The 21,719-nt window shown below is 42.4% G+C and overlaps 1 protein-coding gene across 22 annotated transcripts in view; it reads left to right on the top strand.

Moving 5' to 3' along the window:
• The window catches only part of Myt1l (myelin transcription factor 1 like), a 403,345-nt gene that overhangs the window by 297,904 nt on the left and 83,722 nt on the right, over positions 1-21,719 (top strand). For 15 of the 22 annotated variants that reach the window (XM_052745749.1, XM_052745740.1, XM_052745742.1 and 12 more), the window contains 4 exons: positions 8,207-9,178; positions 13,715-13,849; positions 17,803-17,893; positions 19,444-19,551. In XM_052745749.1, the coding sequence (XP_052601709.1) occupies positions 8,207-9,178; positions 13,715-13,849; positions 17,803-17,893; positions 19,444-19,551 (1,306 nt within the window). The remainder of the gene's footprint in view (positions 1-8,206; positions 9,179-13,714; positions 13,850-17,802; positions 17,894-19,443; positions 19,552-21,719) is intronic. The other 7 variants (XM_052745756.1, XM_052745758.1, XM_052745753.1 and 4 more) reach the window with 3 other exon arrangements.

Below are 21,719 nucleotides of genomic sequence, written 5' to 3'. Positions count from 1 at the left end.
CATGCAGCTGACATCACAGTGTATATTCACACTCTATCTCTTCTGCATTTATCACCAACTACAGCTCCTGTGAATACAAGGATATGATCTTTTTGTTTCACTGTTGAGTTCTAAATGTGACTTAGAGATACGTGTTAATGTGGGTTATCCCCCATCCAGTATACCAGGTTTGGCTTATATAAAATGTGACAACCATAACATTTATCTTCAATTTGGTGAGAAGTCTGAGCTGATGCCCTTTCTAAGGGTTCTATTTGTTTCTGTTTAATGAGGAATCCTGGAAGTGACAGATTTAGTTGGGGTTAATGAATGGCTGCTAGAACTCCACAGGTATTGCTTTTAGGCAGCCTAGGTAGCCATTACTCTCTGTAACTCAGATTCCTGGGTCAGACTATTTCTGTGAGGTATGTTCCAATGACCAACTGAGCTGCTAGCACCTTAGCATCTTGGGGATTTTGGGAAACATCTAGCTTCTTCTTCATTCAAGGGGAAAATATAAACTTTAAGACAGTATCACGAACCAGTATGATTTCTGAGCAGGTGACTCAGTGGGTGGTGTCACTCCGAGGAGGGTATCACAACAGGCAATTATGAGCCAGTCTGTGTTCCCTTGGTACTAATTTGATAAGAAATGTAAGACCATGTCAGACCTTGTTCAGGAGTGATAGAGGCATTGGTCATGCCATGAGTCAGATTGATTTATAAGGTGGGATTGACAACAAAGTGCACACAGCCATGGAATAAACAAAAGCAAATACTGAGTGTGCTTATCTTCAGACAAATAGCTCAAGTTTTCAATGTGCACACACTAGTAGCACTGAGAATAAAGTCAGAGCAACACAGCTTTTAGAAAAGAAGCTGGAAATCCACTTGTAGCAACTGTGTGTGACACATCAAAACCATGTCCCAGGATTTAGCAGCAACATGGGAAGAAGCTGCTGTAGAGCAGATACAAAGGAGCAGGAGTTCTGGAGATGGGAACTGCACCTGTGTTCAGGATTTTCCTGGCAGCTCCAGGGCTGCCATCCCTAGAAGTGTCCCCAGATAGCTTCTGCTTGTCCCTCTGTCAACTCCTCTTTTCCTACAGGTGGAGATAGGGAGACTCCTGAGGTGATAGAAGGTGGTCCTTGTTGAGTGGGATCAACCTGTATCCTAAGAAATTTTAGTCTTGAGAGGCAAAAGCTTCAAAAGTGGGACCCAGAAGCAGATGGCATCTTCCCCTTCAATGATATTGTCAGAGACAGGATGGATTGTGCTGTAAACTTTGGAAACCCTTGAAAGGAGCCAAAAAAGGAATCTGTAAATGTCTCATCTCTTATCCCTATCTATCAACACAGTTAATTTATGAGGAGGAATCACTACCAAAAGGTTCTATTTACATTTGTTTCTTAAAAGTCCCACCTAACGGGGGAGGGGGGATACCCACCACTCCCACATTTCTCCAGAGCGCTTTTGAGTAGAAGCAGCAGAAAATAGAAGGATTAGAGGGGGGAGAAACAGACAATTCAGAGGGCCTAGAACCTATTCTACCGGCCTCAACTGTCTCTGCCCCAGGGTATTTATAGAAATGCCAGAGGGTGGAGCAAAAGACCTCCCCTGAGCACAGCTAAGTGCAGACCAGCTCAGACACCTGCACTCATGCCTGTGGTCCAATTATCCTCTCTATGCAGACCTGCTAGATAAAGTCACTAGGAAACCTGAAAAAGGGCTCTCATACCTAACCATATAAACTTCACTGACTATAGGAAATCATATGCAAATATCAGTCATTCACTTTCAACAACTTTCAAGAGAGAGTGCATTTTATTACTATCTGAAAACAAAACTCCGGCATCTCTTTTCCTTCCATGGGTCACTGCTACAGGTGCCCCCCATCCTGAAGCACTTGTACCTCTTCTTCTTGGCACCCATTAAGCCCATGTGGCCTTGTTTAGGGCATTGTTCAGATAGAAACTACCACTTGGGGCTTTACGAGTGTGGAGAAAGGGTTGTGGTAGTAAAGTCCAAGTTTGGGGTTGAGTGTTTAAGATAATCCTGTTCTGCAATCCTCATACTATCTACAAGTGCTGAAAAGTAACTGACATATCTATAATGAAAATCTGGAGATGATATAGAAAAATCGGGAGGAAGATGGAGACACTTGCCCACTCAGGGCATGCTGATAACCAATAGGTACCTGCCTTTCTCCAAATGTGATTTGAGAACTTCCCCATGCTCAAGCAGTGAGAAGGATTTTAGTAGCTTGATGTTAGTCCTTCTATGAATATAAAATGCTTCTTTCAATACCAGTAATGAAGCAAACAGGAACACTGTTAAGTAAGGTGTAATTAGGAAACAGGACAGTTGTGACTGTGGTGGCCATAGTTAGCACCATCTGGCTATAATGATGTGTTCATGCCTCTCCATCCCACTCCCACCCTCCTTGCTGATCTAGAAGACTTTTATATGGAAAAGTGCCCTAGGGGTTGTCTAGCTCAGCTGAAGACCTGTTGATCTGTCCAGGAGGAGGGGCACTTGGAGGCAAGGTGCTAAGATCCTGGCGCTGAGTTCAGAGAAGTACTGCTTCCAGAATCTATTCTGCCCTCTGTTGTAGGGATGCCAAGAGGGTGGGCCCTGTCCCCTTGACTCAAGTCTGGGGGTTCTGAAAACAGCAAGATGGAGAACAGCTTTTCTCCTACCATCCAAGGAGATGCAACATGTGCTGCACAGTGTGACAAAGTGGCAGAAGGAAAAAGGCCAGAGAGGAGATGCATGGTGATCCAGGTCTGAAGAAGTGGGGTGTGTGTGTGGAGGGGGGTTGTGTGTGTGTGCATGTGTGTGCGCATGCATGTGCGTGTGTGTCATGAGCTCTTAGGGCTATAGTTAGCAGAACTATGGGCAGTCAGGATCTGCCCTCTGTTAGCCTCTTTAAGTATATTTCACTTGCTTTCCTATCTCACTTGGTTAGCCCAGGGCTGTCTTGACTATCCATCCAGAGTGTAGGCCTTATCTAATTTTCTAACCTCTGGTGATGGTTACTCTTCATTTTCACTTTAGAATTTCCTAGGAGGCAGAATCTGGGTCTGTCTTTGAGACAGTTTTCAGAGATGTTTTAAAAAAATGGAGGGAAGACCTACCATGAATGTGGGGCTGGGTACATCTCATAGGCTAGAATCCTGGACTAAATTAACAAAAGAAAAAGGAAAACAAACAAACAAAAATCCAAGTGAGTGCCAACACTCTGTGCTCTTTGCTTTCTAATTTGTGAAAGATCCTGTCTGCATGCTTTCACCACTATGGACTCTACCAGCCTTCTCTTGCACAAAATACTGCATCATCTTAATTATGAAGTCAAAATAAATCTTCCTCCCTTTCCTTGATTCCATCCAGTATTTGGTCACAGCAATGAGAAAAATAATACACCTTTCCAAACCAGAATGGATCTAAATTGCATTAGTCAAGACACTGGCCGATGGCAGGCTAGCTTAGCTGACAACCTCAGCACAAGTCTCAAAGGCTAGTAATTGAAATACGTCCCCAATTCATGACAGGCTAGAGATGAGTATCAAAGGGAGAGAATGCCAGAAGACAGATGCTGAAAATAACAGTAGTCACCTGTGGGTGGGGGACATACAGCAGAAATCTGCCTCATCTGATGAGAAGGATCTGGGTATCTAGCTGCTAGTCTACACCAAGCCCACTAGGTTCCTCATCCAAGAAGACTGCAGTCTGGTTGCTATGGAAACAAGCAGTGCAGAAGACTGGGAAAGCAATCATGCACAGCATCCCAGTATGGTCTCTCAGTTCTGTCACTTGAACACGTGTGACTTGTGGCTTTCTGTGGCTGCCTTTCAGAAGTAGTAGCCACTGAAGAATCTTTCTTAGGGTCTCTACAAGGATCAGGAAGGACAAACAGATTTCTACCACAATAAGACAGGGCTTTGTGTTCTTCTGAATACTATTGACTACATACAGAGAGAGAGAGAGAGAGAGAGAGAGAGAGAGAGAGAGAGAGAGAGAGAGAGAGAGAGAGAAAGAGCGCTCTCTTTACTGGCCATGAGATGTGATGTGGGTGTGTATAATGTGTATAAATGTGGCTTGATCAGTACCAAACATCAAAAAAGTTATATCTCAGACGTGCTTTTTAGAGACAAACTACAGCAAAACCAGTGTATGAAGTTCCAGCCATTCTAGGAAAACCTCCCAACTATGTGATTCTGTCTGTGTAGCATAAAATCTTCCTAGTGGTCAGACTCAGAGGAGGTGAGTTATGGCAACAACATTTATAAAGCTTTCACAGGAATCAAAATCACTTGTATAACAGCAGTTAACAATGAGGCTGGTTGCCGCTGATAATCATGTGGGCAGATCTCCTGGGCTCAGCCACAAAAGGACCTCTACCTTTAAGCTTATTTCCATCCTTTGGAAGTGGATCAACCCAAACTTCTCTGATTTCCATTCCCACACGAAAACTCTGGGATTCAGCAGGGAATACCAGGGCCTGGACAGGTTGAGAGGTGGTCCCTGGTCTCAGCCTGGCCCTGGGGCTCTGTGGAGATGACAAATGCCAAACACAGTACTACAGAGGGAACACAGTATTCTATCCTCTCTACACAGCTTGGTATTCATGTTGCTACTGTTTATACCATAAACATGTGCGTTTATTTTCTGGAAAAATGCTTTGTTCATCACAAATACATCCTTCTTCTTTGAGAGAACATTAATCACTAGACAGAAACAAGTAATATTGCCTTCCAAAAAGTTTTGTGAGCTGGAATATTTGTATCACATTTCTAGTCCCTGACTGGTATAGAAAATTCTAGACCATTTGCCAAAACCCATAGCTATGATGAAGTCTTTTCAATGCTAGCCTCAGCAGAAACACGACTAGGTGGTAAATTGTCTGAATATGGAAAACCAGACATTGAATTCTAAATGCTCACCATGACATTCTAGGCAAGGCTGAGGCAGAGCATGTCTTTAGAATCTGTTTGCTGATGACTTGGAGCCAGTTTCCCTCCATTAGTCCACATAATTAGGAGCTGATTTTAGGGGATGCCTTGAAATAGTTAAACACTGGTAACTTGGGGAATTCTATTCACCTGTGAGGATTTTGGCCCTAAATGTCATTTTCTCAGCCATATCCATATTTGCTGCTGTCACTCATGAGGCCTTAAATGACACTGAGCATTATTAACTTAAAGAAATGAAAAAAAAAAGCAGTAGGCTCTGTCTTCATATGCATTCCCTACTGCCCTTTCCCAGATATCATCCTTGAAGAGGTAAGTTTCTCCAGGCATCTATAGGGGAAGAGAAAGTACTAGGAAAACATACCACCCATGCCAGGCATTTGAAATCCAGTCTGTGTGCCTCACTCTGGGGTTTGTAGGAACCTGCCAGGAAGGGCCAGGCAGATAATTATCCCTGCCTTACAAATGAGCTCATTACGACTCTTGAAAGGTCACTGTCCTCTCAAAATCACTAAGTAGCAAAAGAGTGATGGGACCAGTTGTGTAACTTCCAATTTCATATCTGCCTCACACGGCCACCAGAGCATCTGTAGTGTTCTCCCAGCACACTTCCCTGTGAGAAGCAGGCCTGCCGCACAGGCTGGAGAATGCCTGTCACTTTTCTGGCACTCAGGCAGGGAAGAGACCAATCCTGTCTTCAGTTCCTCAGTTTCAAGGGATAGCATGGCTGGGATACTGTGTGGAGCAGTTTACCCACTTTTCTCATCTTCTTGGGAAAAGGTGACGTAGATTGGTCATAAGGGGGTGAGATGTACTCCTTAGCATGTCATGTGGAAAGCAGGACAGGTAAAAACAAATAAACAAAACAAACAACTGAGGACAATCCTGAGATGAGTAAACGGAGAATCAACAGCATTACATCTGCCACATTTGCTGGGAAAGGCTCATGAAAGCCTTGTCCTTTTCTACAGCAGAATTCATTTTTTAGCTTAGATACAGAATCAGGGATTAGGTGGAATTTTTTCCTGGTTATTACATTCAATGACTTCCTCCTTCTTGTGTGTGTCTATGTGGGTGCACATGTATGTGCAGATGTACATGAACATTGCATGTGCGTATGGCAGCCAGAGGATAACATAAGGTATCTTTCTCTACCACTCTCCACCTTACTTTTTAAGATAGGGTCTTTCACTGAACTTGGGGGCCACTGATTAGGCTAAGCTGGCTGTCTGCAACCCCCAGGGATTCTCCTGTCTACTTCGTCAGGTGCTGGGATTACAGGCATGTCACCACACTTGGCTTTCACATGGGGTTGGGAATCAAATTCAGATACTTGTACTTGCATGGTAAGCACTTTACCAGCTGAATTTCCACATGGGGGAAAGAGAAGACTTCTTCAAACTGTCCTCAGACCTTCACATATATACTGTGGCACATGTATCTACATGTAGTCAAAGACACGCACATAAAGTATAACTTTTAAGATTTTTAATGTTTCAACTCACGAGACATACATTTCCAAATCATGGCTTGCAAATTCATGGGGTTGGTACTCTACAGATAATAGTGACAATTACCTAAACATCAGGTTGCTGTGTATGGGTAGAGCAGCTTTATCATGCCCAAGGATGATCTACTTGTAGCCCATGAACATAACAAAGTATAAATCAAAGGGGAAATATAAAAATCACATTTCCAAAGAGTCATGAGAACAAGATGTACTTAGCCCTCAAAAGGTGTGCTGCCAGCCAATGGGAAGATGTGCATCTGTGATTAGCCTTGCCACACTTGTGATTATGTTTACTAGTTTCTTTTTGCTGCTCTTTGATGAAAATTTTATCCTTATGATAAGGGGAATGGTTCAGGCAGAGTGCAGTGAAATGAAGAGGTTTGTGTTCAGAGAGAGACAAAATCTGGTTCACGCAGCAAGTGTTGCCCTCTAACTAACACATGCTGATGTTTGGAGAGTGGGTCAGATCCTAAATATCTGTTGACTCCAGGTGGGATGTTATTTTGAGTTATTGCTATATTGAGCTCCAAATCTCTTTTTGCTAACATAAACCTTTTCTGCATAAAATCCATAACGAAAGCACCAGAGGTTCAGTATCTCAGCTTTAGTCAGCTGGTGTTTGCTGCTAGTCGATATGCCTCATTCCTCCAAATCATTATCAAACTCTGAAAGTTCTCTGGCATTTGAATCATGAAAACAAAGGACAGATGTGAAATGGCATCCGTTAACCATCCAACCAAAGGGGAATGCATTTGAAAACTCATTTATTATTATCTATGTTTCGCAATGCAGATGACAGCAATTGTGTAGAGTTGTGAATAGAGATTCAAATCCAAACTGCTCTCTAAGTGAAAGCCAAATGGGTTTCTGATGAAATAGAGGGGTTTACGTCATACTTAACATGGACTTTAAAAAAGATTTTCTCTAAGTCTTTTGAGGTTGAGTACATCTTACTGAAGTTTCTTCAGGCTGATGAGATGGGTGAATATATTACCACCATAGGTCAAATTAAATGACAGATTGTGAATGTGACAGTTAATAAGTCCCATCTGATCCAGTGACATGTGGTCACGGTGCATTCCTAACTTGTCTATAGAGGAAGCCTTTGTCCTCTTCCTTACTCACATTCACTGTGGCACTCCTACCACTTCACTGTGGGCCTTGATATATTAACAAGAAGCTGTCACATTCATACTTCTCAATTCAGTGTCCTTATGACCAGGAACTTCCTAACAGGGAGTCCTTCCCGTGTGACTTCAGAAATCTGAGGTTGTCTTATATGTTGCCTTAATATGATGGGAAGCAAACAACTTAGAGGGGGGGTTACAGAAAACCTCTAAGTGTTAGCAAAAAGGAAAGTTCAAGAATTTTTAGAAAGAGATGTAATTGGTAGGCCAACTGTTGGCTGTGAATACAGCCTTCAATGAAGGTGGTAAATTAGAATATTAAAAAACAAAAATGAATATTTTGATATTATATTTATTGTATTTAGTAGCTGATTTTCAAACTAATTAAAGGAGTTTATAGCTCTCTGTGGATATCTTAAGTGGCCTTCTGCTCTTTAATATGATTCATTTGCTATATGTTTATATTTTCTACCCAGCAGCAGATGTCTTGTAAGGTTCCTTTCTAGACAAAGCAGGATTTGACTTGCTGTGAGCTTGCTGTCCATGCTGTAGCAATAATCTTCACAGTCTAGCCACTTTTCTCTCTTCCTTTTTGTCTTCTTTTTTTTTTTTTTTTGCAGAAGACCATCAAATGAGTTGTACTCGAATAATGCAGGACACAGAAAAGGATGATAACAACAATGATGAGTATGATAACTATGATGAACTAGTAGCCAAGTCACTATTAAATCTTGGCAAAATTGCTGAGGATGCAGCCTACCGAGCCAGGACCGAGTCAGAAATGAACAGCAATACCTCCAATAGCTTGGAGGACGATAGTGACAAGAATGAAAACCTCGGTCGGAAAAGTGAACTGAGTCTAGATTTAGACAGTGATGTTGTTAGAGAAACAGTGGACTCCCTTAAGCTGTTAGCACAAGGACATGGTGTTGTGCTATCAGAGAACATCAGTGACAGAAGTTATGCTGAGGGAATGTCACAACAAGACAGTAGAAATATGAACTATGTCATGCTAGGTAAGCCCATGAACAATGGACTCATGGAGAAGATGGTGGAGGAGAGTGATGAGGAAGTGTGTCTGAGTAGTCTAGAGTGTCTGAGGAACCAGTGCTTTGACCTGGCCAGGAAACTCAGCGAGACCAACCCACAGGACAGGAGTCAGCCACCCAACATGAGTGTGCGCCAACATGTCCGGCAAGAGGATGACTTCCCTGGGAGGACACCAGACAGGAGCTACTCAGATATGATGAACCTTATGCGGCTGGAGGAGCAGCTAAGCCCTAGGTCTAGAACGTTCTCCAGCTGTGCCAAGGAGGATGGGTGTCATGAGAGGGATGATGACACCACCTCAGTGAACTCAGACAGGTCTGAGGAGGTATTTGACATGACCAAGGGCAACCTGACTCTGCTAGAGAAAGCCATTGCTTTGGAGACAGAGAGAGCCAAGGCCATGAGGGAGAAGATGGCCATGGACGCTGGGAGAAGGGATAATCTGAGATCCTATGAGGACCAGTCTCCAAGACAGTTGGCTGGTGAAGACAGAAAATCCAAATCCAGTGACAGCCATGTCAAAAAGCCATACTATGGTAAAGGTAATATTTCTACCTAACGTAAGTTGCTTCAGGCAAATGTGAGCTAAGTGAGAGATGCTGATGATAGTCTGTTATACTATAAATCACTACAAATTTTATGTCTAATGTACATTTTTAGAGCTTATTCTAGAACTTTATCATGTGATGCTCTGTCTATAGAACAAATAAAATATTTGTCTGAGAAATGCATAAACAACTAAATGCATGGATGAGATGACAGTGGGATAGTGCATTCCCGGAGAAGACAGGGCTAGTGCACAGACACACCTATGATAGAGACCATCAAGACCAGTCTATGCTGTCACCATGATCTATGCTCAACAGTGGCAAGGGTTTAGGCAACAATCAGTCAATCAGAGATGAGGCACTTTCTTCATAAACTGGATTGAGTAGATGGCTTCATGATTTATAAAATTATCACCTAGTGACAGTTATTGATGAAATTGGCCCTGTAGAAAATACCCAAAAGGAACTGAACAGCAACACAATGACCGATGACATAAGATAAGGACAGTGACTGCACATTAATTATCCATGATAGTTAGCTAAGGAAACTACTTGCCATGCAAGTCACGGAGTAGTCACAGCTGAAACCAATAGCAATTTCTCTAGAATATTCATTCCCCTTACTAGCTCCATTACATTGTGGAAACAGTTGTGGCTCTTTTTTCAAATACTGTGCATTTTTTTTAAATTTCAAAACTATCCAATATGACAGTTTAACTGAATTTTATTTTATGAAATAAGTGAGTACATATTTGCATCTATCTATATATGTAACTTAACTAACCTGACGGAGAGGCTTCATGTTCATAGTAGCATCTGTATCCATCTGCAAGTGGTAAAAGTCTTGATTCAGCTTCACATAGTAAGCACTTCAGTATGATTGATTCCTCACAAGACTCAGAACTATGAAAGAAACTATCTCAAAAATGAAATTGGTAGTTCCTTAAATCTTTTCTGTATTATCACCAAAATGTTCCTTTTTCTGCTTTTCATTTTGTTCTGTACATTACAAATACTCAGTTTCCTCACTATGAATCTGATCATGAGATTCAGGAATTTAGTTTGAAACTCAGTTGCTGAACAAACTTAGAACAATCAGAAAAATTGTATCTTCCCTATCATGGCACAGGTGTGTACTCTCCTCTCGATGTGTGCTCTTAGCTCTGTGGCCAGCTGGACATTGCTATGACCAAGTCCAAGCTGGTAGAAGCCTTAGCCAGACAGAACTCTTGAGTGTTACTGGTTGACTAGTACCTGGATAGATATAGGCTTTCCATTCAGTTACACATTCCACCAGAGGAGTGCAAACAAGAACGCATCACTTTCTAAAGGAAACAGATTCTGGTGCCATTGAGCTTCAGGCTTTCCTTAAAACACTATTGAACACTGAATATGTGTCTTAAATGATGAAGCTAGCATTTGAACAAGATGTGATGAACTGATAGTTAAGAGATTTTTAGTTGGATTTTGAGAATGATAAAAATCAATTTTAAGAAATTCATGCCTTCCCATATGACTACTGTTGTTCAGATATATTTTAGGCTCATGTTTTAGAATTCTAAGTAGTAGCTCCCAGGACAGAGCTCTGGTCTTGAGAAGCATAGTGAGTGACCATGTGTGGAGGCAAATTACTCATCAGAGTCTCTGCATCACCATGGCTTCTTTGGTTTGTGTAGTTCGCCAAACACACAACTCTTTTTTCTTTGTTGTTATACTGCTTTAGTTTTATGCAAAAACATGGAATTTGCCCTGTGTGCTTCTTCCCCTAAATAAGAACAGGGAAGTGCATTTTTGTCATGAGAAAGGGAAGACTGGGAACGTGAATTTTCTCATGAGATAGAAGGCACTGGTCACCACTTCTCTAGCTTCCCAGGTTTACTTCTGACCAAAGTTATCAGTGTTTTCCAGCAACATTTTCCATGTTTCCTTGACTATAACTATAGTTTCATTCTGAGCCAAAGCCAAGCTATCACACACATACACCAAAAAAAAAAAAAAAAAAAAAAAGGAGCAAAGAGATTAAAGCCCTTTCTAAAAGAACTAAAGTTATGGGACCATATCTCACCAACATGCCTGAAGCTGCCCATCACATCAACATGGCACGTTGTGGCTTCTCTCTTCCTTCTGTGATGATAGAGACTACAGATACCTATTCTCATACCATACATCTTAACTGAAAGTACCTCATTAAAGAACTAATGAGTAACACTTCAAAATATTAAGTTAATATAAAATAACTCCTTTGACTTCCACACAACTCCCTTTCTCTGACCCATGGGCAGAAGGGGAATAAATGGAATTCGGCACACTTTTTGTTTCTGTTAAGTTATTTCAAGGTTTCTGGTTAGGTTGCCTAGTCTTTTTGTTTGCTTTATTGTTTCCTGTTTGTTTGAAAGATGAATTGGGATTGCAAGAAACAAGGAACCAAAGGAAAGTGATAGTGAAGACCATGGCAGGCCCCATCTCAGCCATGCATCAAGAGCAGACTATGCTCTTCTAGTTTCCATACCCCAAGAGAGTTTTGAGCCATTTTTTAAAATATAAAGATCACTTAATTTCAAAACTGTTTCAAAATCTGTGAAATCTTGTTATTTGTGGGAGATATTGGGGTCCTGATGAAGCAGTAACTTTATGATAAAAGTGAATAGTAACCATTATACGTTGTATTTTTTAATCCTGTATAAGTCATTTGTATCTAGTTAAAAATCTCTTAAATTTATTATTTTAAATTATCAATGCTGTCCTTTGAAACTGTTAGTGTGTGGTTACTATTTTATAATGACATGGATTAACTTTTCTCAGTACAATGAAATTATATGCCCTCAAAGGGCAACAAAATGCTAGGCTTTACTTTTTATCTATAGAAGCTGAAATGCCAGGACTTACTCTTGGATTTGTTGGCAGAGGTCATGAGGCAAGTATAGGGTCAGGACAGCAGTTGGCAATGCCCAGTGATTTGTTCCACACCAGAGCTGGCTGGAGCTGTTCTAGCAACTGACAGGAACATTATGTAGATGATATGTTAGCAGAAAAGTAAAAGGAGAATGTCCTTCACATCAACACAGCAGCATTTGTAAGATCCTGGGAGTCATTTGTCTACTTTATGCTCGTAAGTGACACAAGAAAGTCTGTAAGAGATCAAAAATTCCAAAATCAAGCCAGGTATAGTGAGTGGTTCATGCTTATAATCTCAGTACTTAGGAGACTGAGGCAGGAGTATTACCCTGAGTTTAAATTCAACCTGAGTGACATAGTTGAGATCCAGGCCAATTTGGATTATATGGTGACATTCTATCTCAAAAGACCAAAGCAAGTAAAATTCAAAGTCAAGATATTTTTCCTTGATATAAATGAATTCTTAACCAAAAGTAAAGCATGTATTTTCTAATAAGCATGATTGGCCCAATTAAATGAGATATTCATATAAAAGAATTAAACTCCTAATGAAAATTTAACTGTAGCATTCACTGAACCAAAATGTAATAGCTACTATTGATGATCTGAGCAACTGGTTTTCAAATACTTGTTCCAAAACACAGTGTGTCACAAACTACGATTTAGAATTCAGTCTGAGCTGGCCTCAGAAACACTTTCAAGAATTGTTGTAATGCATGAGGGTGAACTGTGGTTGATCTGGGTGTTAAAAAAAAAAAAAAAAAAAAAAAAAAACCTCTATTAGGATATCGTTACATCTCTGGCATCCAGCATCCAATTCTGGACCAAACGTCTGCTCTGATTGGCTCTTGGCTGGCGCTGCAGAGGAGCTGGCAGCGCTCTAGATCAGCCTGACCTCCTACTGTGTGTATGCATGCACAGCATTACACGAGCCTTCCTCTGGTTCCAAGCACAGACGAAGAAATCAAAACAAATGGTTGCTCCAGCGGCTTCTGAAGCGTTTTTTGATTGCCCATCACCCTGCCAGGTGGGATTGCCACCCTTTCTGTCATTTGCTTACAGTGCCTTCTGAGAGTTCAGTTGATTTTCCAAAAAAAGGGCTGAATTGCTATGCTAAGAAGCAGTGTTGTTTAACCTCAGAGAGAAAAATCTGCAGGAAAATTCTGCAGTTTATGGCGTATGAGACCAGAGTTCTTCAAAGAGGGAATCAGGTGAAGGATTTCTGAGCAGCACCTTACTCTGGCTGAATTATATGGAGAAATTGCTGAATGAAAATAATATGGAGTTTTGTTCTCTAAGAAGGTCACTGTCCCATCACTATTTACATTGATTTCTTTGAGCAACACAGCTTATCATGTAACACACGGGAAACCAATTAATCAAGAGTTAAGATTAGAGATAGGTGCTTTTTTAATTTTTGGATAAAAAATACTTTATGATTCCTGATTACATTGTATAAGGTTGAAAATATCACCCACACCCAAAGAGCTATGAAGCAAAAGCCTGATGTCCCAGCCTGTCCCTGATACCTGCCTAATTTTTCTGTTTAGCAAAGGTCTCTTCAGGTTGCTGGATAACCGCATGAGTCTGCAGCTGGTAAACATTCATTTTCTTGACACCTGTTGTCGCTTTTAGATCCCTCAAGAACAGAAAAGAGAGAGAGCAAGTGTCCAACCCCCGGGTGTGATGGAACCGGCCACGTAACTGGGCTTTACCCGCATCACCGCAGTCTGTCTGGATGCCCGCACAAAGATAGGGTCCCTCCAGAAAGTAAGTTGTGTCTCGCCGCTCCTCGGGGCGTGCAAGCACTCTGGCTCTGTCAATCATCCCCCCAACCTCATCTTCATGGCACCTCAGTGAAGCTGTCACTGACCAGACCCTTCCTCAGCCTGGAGGGCACCTCAGGAAGCTTCCCCCTACATCCTCTGGATATTCTGGGTACCAGCTCCCAAGAGTAGCTCACCCGGCAGTTGTCTCCCTGGAATAGGCTCCCAGGCCCACTTGGGCTCTGGTCCTCATTTCTACTTCTGTTATCCTAGGCAGGTAATTTCTCTATTTGGTCTCACACATTACAGAACTGAACTAGCCATCCTCTAAAGTAACCCATCCACACTGGTCTTAGAAATCCCAGGAAAAAGAGTCCTTGGGATTCCTGCCCAAATTCCTGAACTATTGCATATTGTCCAATCAGCATTTAGAACAGTTTTGTTGCATTTTCTGTAGTCTGTTTCATATCACAGGTGCCCTGGCATTTGCACACTAAAGATGCCAAATGAACAGGTTTGGATCTGATGGGGTTTTCTTTTACACATTCTTTATAGAAGATAGGTTCCAAGGCTATGAGATGAATCTGTGAAAACAGTGTTTCTTTTAGATATAAAATGATATATAGCCTTTTTTGTTTACCTTTCTCTTGGCAAGAAATATACCAACTGTGTAAAATCAATGAGAATCAATTGTCCAAAGCACAGACTACAGTATCAGGGATGAGTAAGGTGATGGATGCCTAGTATGAACCTACAGCATGCAGTGCCTTCCTTCAGCTTTCAGTGGGGAAGGTGGCTGGAGGTGTTTATCCAAAGGCATTTTGAGCACCATGCTGCTACCATGGGCACCCTTGAAATCCTTGAAAAGCAAACCTGTCAGAAGGCAGGCAGTTCTTGTATCAGTGTAGCAGTAGAAGCACAGAAAGCTAAGTACTCTCTGGTGAAGTATGTTCAGACGGTATTGTGGCTCCAGGTTCTCAAATGCCTACTAAAATGACATGCTTATGTTTCCTGTAACTGTCTTGAGGACAAGTATGAAAAAGTTGTAAAAATAAACAAATCCAGGTGTGTCTACAATCCCGTGTGTTACATGACAGGGAGACGCATGGTTGATGACAGCGGCTTCCACATGTGAGCACTGTGGTGGGTGCTTGGCTGGCAATTGCAAGCACTGGCCCATTCAATGCCATAAACCCCTCAGGGAGCACTGCCCTGATTACCAGATGAAGAACATGGGAATCTGACTCCATCTTCTTTCTCTTTCAAGGGAAGCACACTGGCTGGCAATAGGTGATGCTCAGTTCTTTAAAGTTCATCTGAGCAAGTGTTAATGGGCCTGAACCCAGCTGTAAACCCATGCCAACTCTCAAACCCATCACCAATCCAAACCCTGGGCCTGGTGTTTCTGTTTCAGCTCTAACCTGCTTCCTGGTATTAGGCATGTTGCAGGTTCTCAGTACAAAATGAGGCACCAGGGCTGAGAGCTAATGTTTTAGGAGGAAGTTTCTTTATGGGATTTATCCCCAGGGCATAGGTTGTTTTTTTTTTTTTTTTTTTTTTTTTTTTTTTACCTTCAAGATTAATCCTTTTCAATGGATAAGAATTCTCCTTGACTCTGTATTTTCACAGGAAATGTCTAGATGTGGTTCAAGTATGGGTTATGCTCTGTTGAGCTGGAAACTGAATAGGCCGGCTCTGCCTGGCCACATGTGGACCCACTTTAGCAGGCAGTAAGTAGGGCTCAGGTCTGACCTGGTCTTACAAAAGGTGTCTAAAAAAATGCATTTCTAAAGCCAGGTATGGTGCATGTCTGTAATCCCAGAACTTGGGAAGTAGAAGGAAGTTGAGATTGACACCAGCCTGGTCTATATGAGACCCTGTCTCATAAAGGGTACACATGGCACAAAGGTACAGAGGAAATCTAAGTACTTCCTCATGAGTACTTCTTCATAATACCACAGAATGTAAACGTAAATAATAAATAAAATATTCCATAGTAGGTAGCATTGTTTGTTTTTCTGGACTGGCTTCCCTGCCCATTTCCACCCAAGTGAATTCAGTGAAGGGCTCTTCTGCTGTAACATACTAACTGGATGGCAGAGGGCAGTTCTGCCCATAGAGACCCCATGTGAGCCCAGAGAGAGTTGCTATCACCACTCACAATACAGATTTACAGTACGTTGGGTACTGTGGGGGTTATCCAAAGTAGGTGGAGTGGGTGCCACCTTTTGAGTAAGTACTACTAGTATAAACAGGAGTGAGTTACCAGGGAAAGCATGAAGTAGAAGGGAAAGAAAGGAACCCAAACAGGCTTGTTTAGAAAGGTGAGGTAAAGGAGGAAATGGGGGGGTCAGTAAATCCAGTAAAATAGCATTTCTCAAAAGCTCCAGGTGTTGTGATGTCTATGGCTGAGGTTCGAAAGGAGCCTAGGAGGAAGGGCTATAGAGGTCACTGGACCTCCTGTTTGAAAGCTTCTGCAGATGCTTCAGAGAAAGACTGGGGGACAAAGTCGTGAGGGATAGCACTACAAACTAAAGCGGAGAAATGGTTTGAGACAGAGTCCATAGAGACAACTTGCAGGCTGAAGAAGCAGATGCCACTACAGGTATGGACTGAACAAAATGTCTGGGTCTCCATTTAGCAGGATACAGAAACAGCCACTTGAACTCTGCCACACAGCCAAGCCTGAAAGGTGTTTGCTCTCTCCAGGGAAGACTTTATTAATAGAAATATTTGGTATAAAGAGAAATAAAGGCACATATTAAGATAAAGAGAAATATGTGTCATTCTAGCAGGGCAATAGGCTAGTGGAAAGACTAGCAAAACTGCAGATTTCAAAGAGAGGGGCACATCCTCCTCTGAGACAGGAACTCCTCAGAATAGGGATCTCCTAGCCACCCCCTGCAGGAAATGGGCTGAATGCTGACTTTTCCACTTTGATCCATATTTACTGAGCATTAGCAATATCTAAAGAAGAGGCAGGAGCTATGAGAACTTAAGGACAAAACTGCAATAGGCTGTTTTTAAAGAACTCACCAACAGTAAAGATGGACAGATACAACAAGGGCAAACAGAAACTGTATACAGGGTCCAGCAAGACAGTGACTGCTCCAGGGGAAGAAAGTCATGGTGAATAGTGACAGGTGTGAGCAGACATGGCTCTGAGCAGACCTCACATGACCACCAACCCTAGGCCGGCTTTGCAGGCAGGAAGGACTGCCACAAAGGCCACTGGGGTTTGCAGAGCTCAGAGAGGCAGAGCATGTGGTCAGCAGGCATCTTTGGAGTCAGTTGTCTTGACTTCCCCAGAACTCCTAACCCCACAAGCCTCAGCAGACACACAGGATGGAACTGTCGATAAGGACCAGCCTCCCTGGATGCCAGCAGGCAGGGTCCTCATGCCCTGAAGGCCATCTCTGTCATCTTCCTATTTGTTACTTTCATGTGGTGAAAATGCAGAGATCTTACTATTCCTGCTCATTCTACTGGAAGCACAAAAAGATACTGATTTCCTAAGCAAACATGGTTCATTTGAAAAACAAGGTTTAAAGTTCTGCTCACTCGCATCCGACTTTGATGATCCCATGTGTTTCCAAAGCACAGGCATGTTTTTAAAACGCCCAGGCTATGTGCTGTTACACGGCTGATCAGCATCCAGTGCTTACCCATGGAATACACTAGGGTGGCCCTTGCTTTTCTGTCCCATGTGGGACTATTCAGTTTCAGCGCTCTCTGACCCCCATGGCTCCTTGCCAGTGCACCCTGCTTTGCATGCCTGAATACAGTCATACAACCTTCTTTCTCTTCCCACACGTATTTCCTGGTCATGCACATCACAGACGTTTGTAGGCCTGTCTATTGTAAACTAACCTAGCCTGTTAAAACAACTGCATATTGTGTTCTCATCATTTCTCTCTTTTAATGCTGGGCTATTTTCTTTGCCTCTCCTTTGTCAAGTTCTTGCCATGCATGAAAATGTTCTCAAGTGTCCCACTCCAGGCTGCACAGGGCGAGGGCATGTGAATAGCAACAGGAACTCGCACAGAAGGTAAGCTACACTCTGCTGGGGTATATGCTAGAGGGAGCCATCCACATCCCTGCCCCATGGGAGCTCTTTACTGATATGCATCCCTCCTTTTCCAAGGAGACTGGTGGATCTACACATTGCTCCTTAAGTCAGTCGCACCATGTACAAGAAGGTCAAATGCTTGGTTGCCCTTTTTTGAAGATTAGATTTCTTCAGTTGTTGCCTTCCTTAGTATAAACAAACACTGTTCCCTCACAAGATACTCTTCTTGGTATGGCATCTAAGATGGACACCATAGCCACTTATAATGACAGAGACCAGAAGAGATCCAGCAAGGTTCTAACATCTTCCCACATAGAGGAGACGGTCTTCCATGTACCATGTAGAACAATGAACTAGAACCCAGCAGTGCTAACCCAGATGACTAACTTGGCTGCTCTTGAAATTCTGATGAATCCCCTGTCAACAGCATGGGCATCACTAAAACATGAACAGATGCCCAAAAGCTCTAGTAGGGGTAGGTACACCAGTGGTGACAGTACTCCAGGTCAATGGCTTTAACTGGACCACTGCTGAATCATACTCTTGATGGGGACAAGTTCCAGCTTTCTTCTCCATCATTTTCAGACATTATAAGAAACACAAAGATCCTTAGAAAATCCAGGTGCTATCAGATCACTTCTTTTTTACAGTAGCAGAATGTGATTCTGTTAAGGTTTGTCTTGCCTTGACTTAGCTTTCTTCCTAAATATATGAAGCTGTAAAATTTCTCTTAATTTTTGTCTGACTGGTTAGTCACAACAAGCAGCTTGGTTATTGGTGTTAAGTTTACAATAAAACAGACCACAGTTCTAGGCCTGGTGGAGCTTCTCTGGTACTAAATCTGCAGGAGCTAACAGAGAAGCAGGAGGTCCCCACATAGTCTTGTGCAATGAGCCATCTTCTGGCTTCAGGACATGCATGCACATGGATGGATACCCACACATATCTAGAACACACAGAGGCAGCATGTAGACACCAAGATTCCCCAAGGAAGCAGCTGAAACAAAGAAGCCTCTCTGCTTCCTCTGCCATACTGACCACCTGAACTAGTTACTAAACACACTGGGACACAGTCCTATTGCACCTGCTTTCTCTTTCCTTCCCTCCTTAGCTGAGGTCAGAATCTCTGAAGCCTTGCAGGTAGATGCCTTTGTGGCATCAACTCAGAGTGACACCTTCTGGTACAGCCAGCTAACTGCCACTCTTGAGTTTGTCAAAAACTCTTTCTTTATCGGCCACTGTCTGTTCTCCAGAAATGGCCAACACTCTAGAATTTTTGCCTGAAATTTTAACCAGCTTGTGTTTCATTTGTTTCTGTGAATTTGGCATATTCATTGGATAGGCCTGGTGTTGCCATCAGAGCAGTGTGCCAGAGCCCAGGAAATACACAGCACCAAGCAGGCTGGGAAACTCCCTTAGTGCCATCTACCTCAGGGTCTTCTTGGCTGACTGAAGGATACACATGGTGGGTGCATCAGTGTATGGCAAGGCATTTGTGACCATTCAATTACATCTTCTTTCTATCACAGCCTCTCTGGATGCCCTATTGCTGCTGCAGAAAAACTGGCAAAGGCCCAAGAGAAACACCAGAGCTGTGACGTGTCCAAGTCCAACCAGGCCTCAGACCGAGTCCTCAGGTACTCAACAGAAGTGTGTCATTCATGGAGTTCCATCAGAATCCATCCCAGACACAGAGCATGGGGAGTGTTTGGGACACTCCACAGGGTAGATGTGCTTTACGCACAGGAAAGACATGCCAGATTAGAAATTGAGACTTGTGCCCTCTCTCATGCAACATTATGTGGAAGCTTGGAGGTCAGTGTAACTCCCAGGTCTCCAGTGGATCAGTGTGACTTTTGATCTGAGAGAATTAGAAATAGTTATATGATCTGCAGCCCTGATAATTCATAACTCTATGAATGCTAAATAAAAGAGAAGTTTTAAAAATCAGTAATGTTAGTAGCCCAATATAATTTTATCTCAGTTTGGAGCAAGGTACATCACCTACTTATGGATGGCACTGCTCTTTTTAAAAATGCAAGAATGATGAATGCCATATTACCCATGCCTGGAAGTTTTATGTATGAAAAGTCATCAAAGCTGTCATCACCTTTTATCCTCATACACCCTAAGATGTGGGTGGAAGTAGGTGGCATCACTGCCGTTTGACAGGCAAGACACTCAGAGTGCAAGAGCTCATGACTTACCTGAAGTCACTTAGTATTGCATGTTAAAGTGGAAAAGGCCTGAGGAGCAAGACTGAACTCCCATTTTCCAAATTTGGGAAGATGGTTATTAGTAGAGGAAGACATCTACATTCCTCAGAGACTTCACACACATCTCATGACATCTATGACAGCCAATGTACTTCTGCCTTCTTAGTCTCATGACAGTGTCTTTGTCTCTGCACACAGATGCTAACTATCATCCTAGTGGTCACATCTGAATATACCTGGTTAGGTGGATGCCACACCACAGTCAAAACTCAGTGCTAGCTTTAAGACATATAGGCTGTCTCTAAAGAGTGATGATGAATACTTTCCCATAGGTACAGCATTTGGCTTCTGCTAAAGGTATTTCTTTGGGAGAAGTTACTTAGAGAAAATCACTATGCAAGAGGTAGAAATGTCTTCGTGTCCTCATTTAGTATTTCATGGGGTTTTTTGCAATTAATTTAACTTCCTTTCTCCTTTGGTAACAAATTAAAATATTTACAGAAAATTAAAAATATTTAAATAAAAGTAAGAAAATAAAAATAGCTATAGTTCCTCTATTCCAAGGTAATCCCTCTCTGACTTTTGATGTTTCTATGCATTGTGATGAGAACCTTGAAGAACCCCTTGTATGTCTCTCAGGTTCCTATTTACTGCCACAATCATTTTACAGATATGACTGAATACTTAACAATTCGTAGGACTTCTCCACTTCTCAGTCCATTAATCATTGGTAGCATGAGGACAACCCTCCTGCCCCCGACTCCCCAGGCTGTTTAAGGAAGGAGAGTCCTTAGCCAAAGGAGATGTGGGAAATTGTGAGCAGGGTTTATAACTAGAGGAATTTACTCATTTCCTTCTGTCTGATTTGACCAGTTGTGAAAGGTACAGAGTCCCTTTCATGATGACTGCCCTGTAGACATGGGTGCAGGTTCAAGTCTACTTCCTCCATAGCAAGTGCTGTGTTTGGGTGTCTTGAGAAACTCCTTGGCCCTTGAGACTAAGAAGACATTCAGGTAACTACAAATATCACCTCCATCCTGATGTTCAGAACTAAGGCACACCCTTACTGTTTCTGTGGCTTTATGACTCAGGGTCCCTCTAAGTTGATGCAGTGGAAAGATAAATCAAGCACCAAATAAAGAGGAGAGAGGGGAGAGCAACTACATATGGGTGGGCAATGCTCCTATGTGTCTCTGGCCGGTGTGTCAGTCAAGGGGGCAGGCCTCTAAACAGAAACAAGTCCCCTCCAGCTATTCATAAAAAGCCTAGGAGCTCCACCTACTACAGCTTAGGTTCTCTAGGCAGCACTTGGCCTATGGCAAGGACATTGGTCATCTCCCCCTGGTACCTACCTGTTCTCCATCCCTGTTGCTCACCTTAAGTAACAGGTATAACCTCCTATAGGAGAGGTGTCAATCTAGCAACTTAGTATTCTCCATATCTCATTAGCATAAGAGAAAAGAGATTAAACTTTAAATCTACAGTAACGTAAGTGGTCAAGATTTAAAGAAAAAAAGTAAAAATAAAAATGACAAATTGCCAAGCAGGAACTGGACACTTGAGAAGCCCGCTGACTAAGGAAGGGTCCT

This window comes from Peromyscus californicus, unplaced genomic scaffold, assembly GCF_007827085.1.
Source record: "Peromyscus californicus insignis strain IS unplaced genomic scaffold, ASM782708v3 Scaffold_1__1_contigs__length_55948999, whole genome shotgun sequence".
NCBI lineage: Eukaryota > Metazoa > Chordata > Mammalia > Rodentia > Cricetidae > Peromyscus > Peromyscus californicus.
The sequence above is the reverse complement of the archived record's forward strand: the minus strand, read 5'-3'. Positions and strand labels throughout refer to the sequence as shown.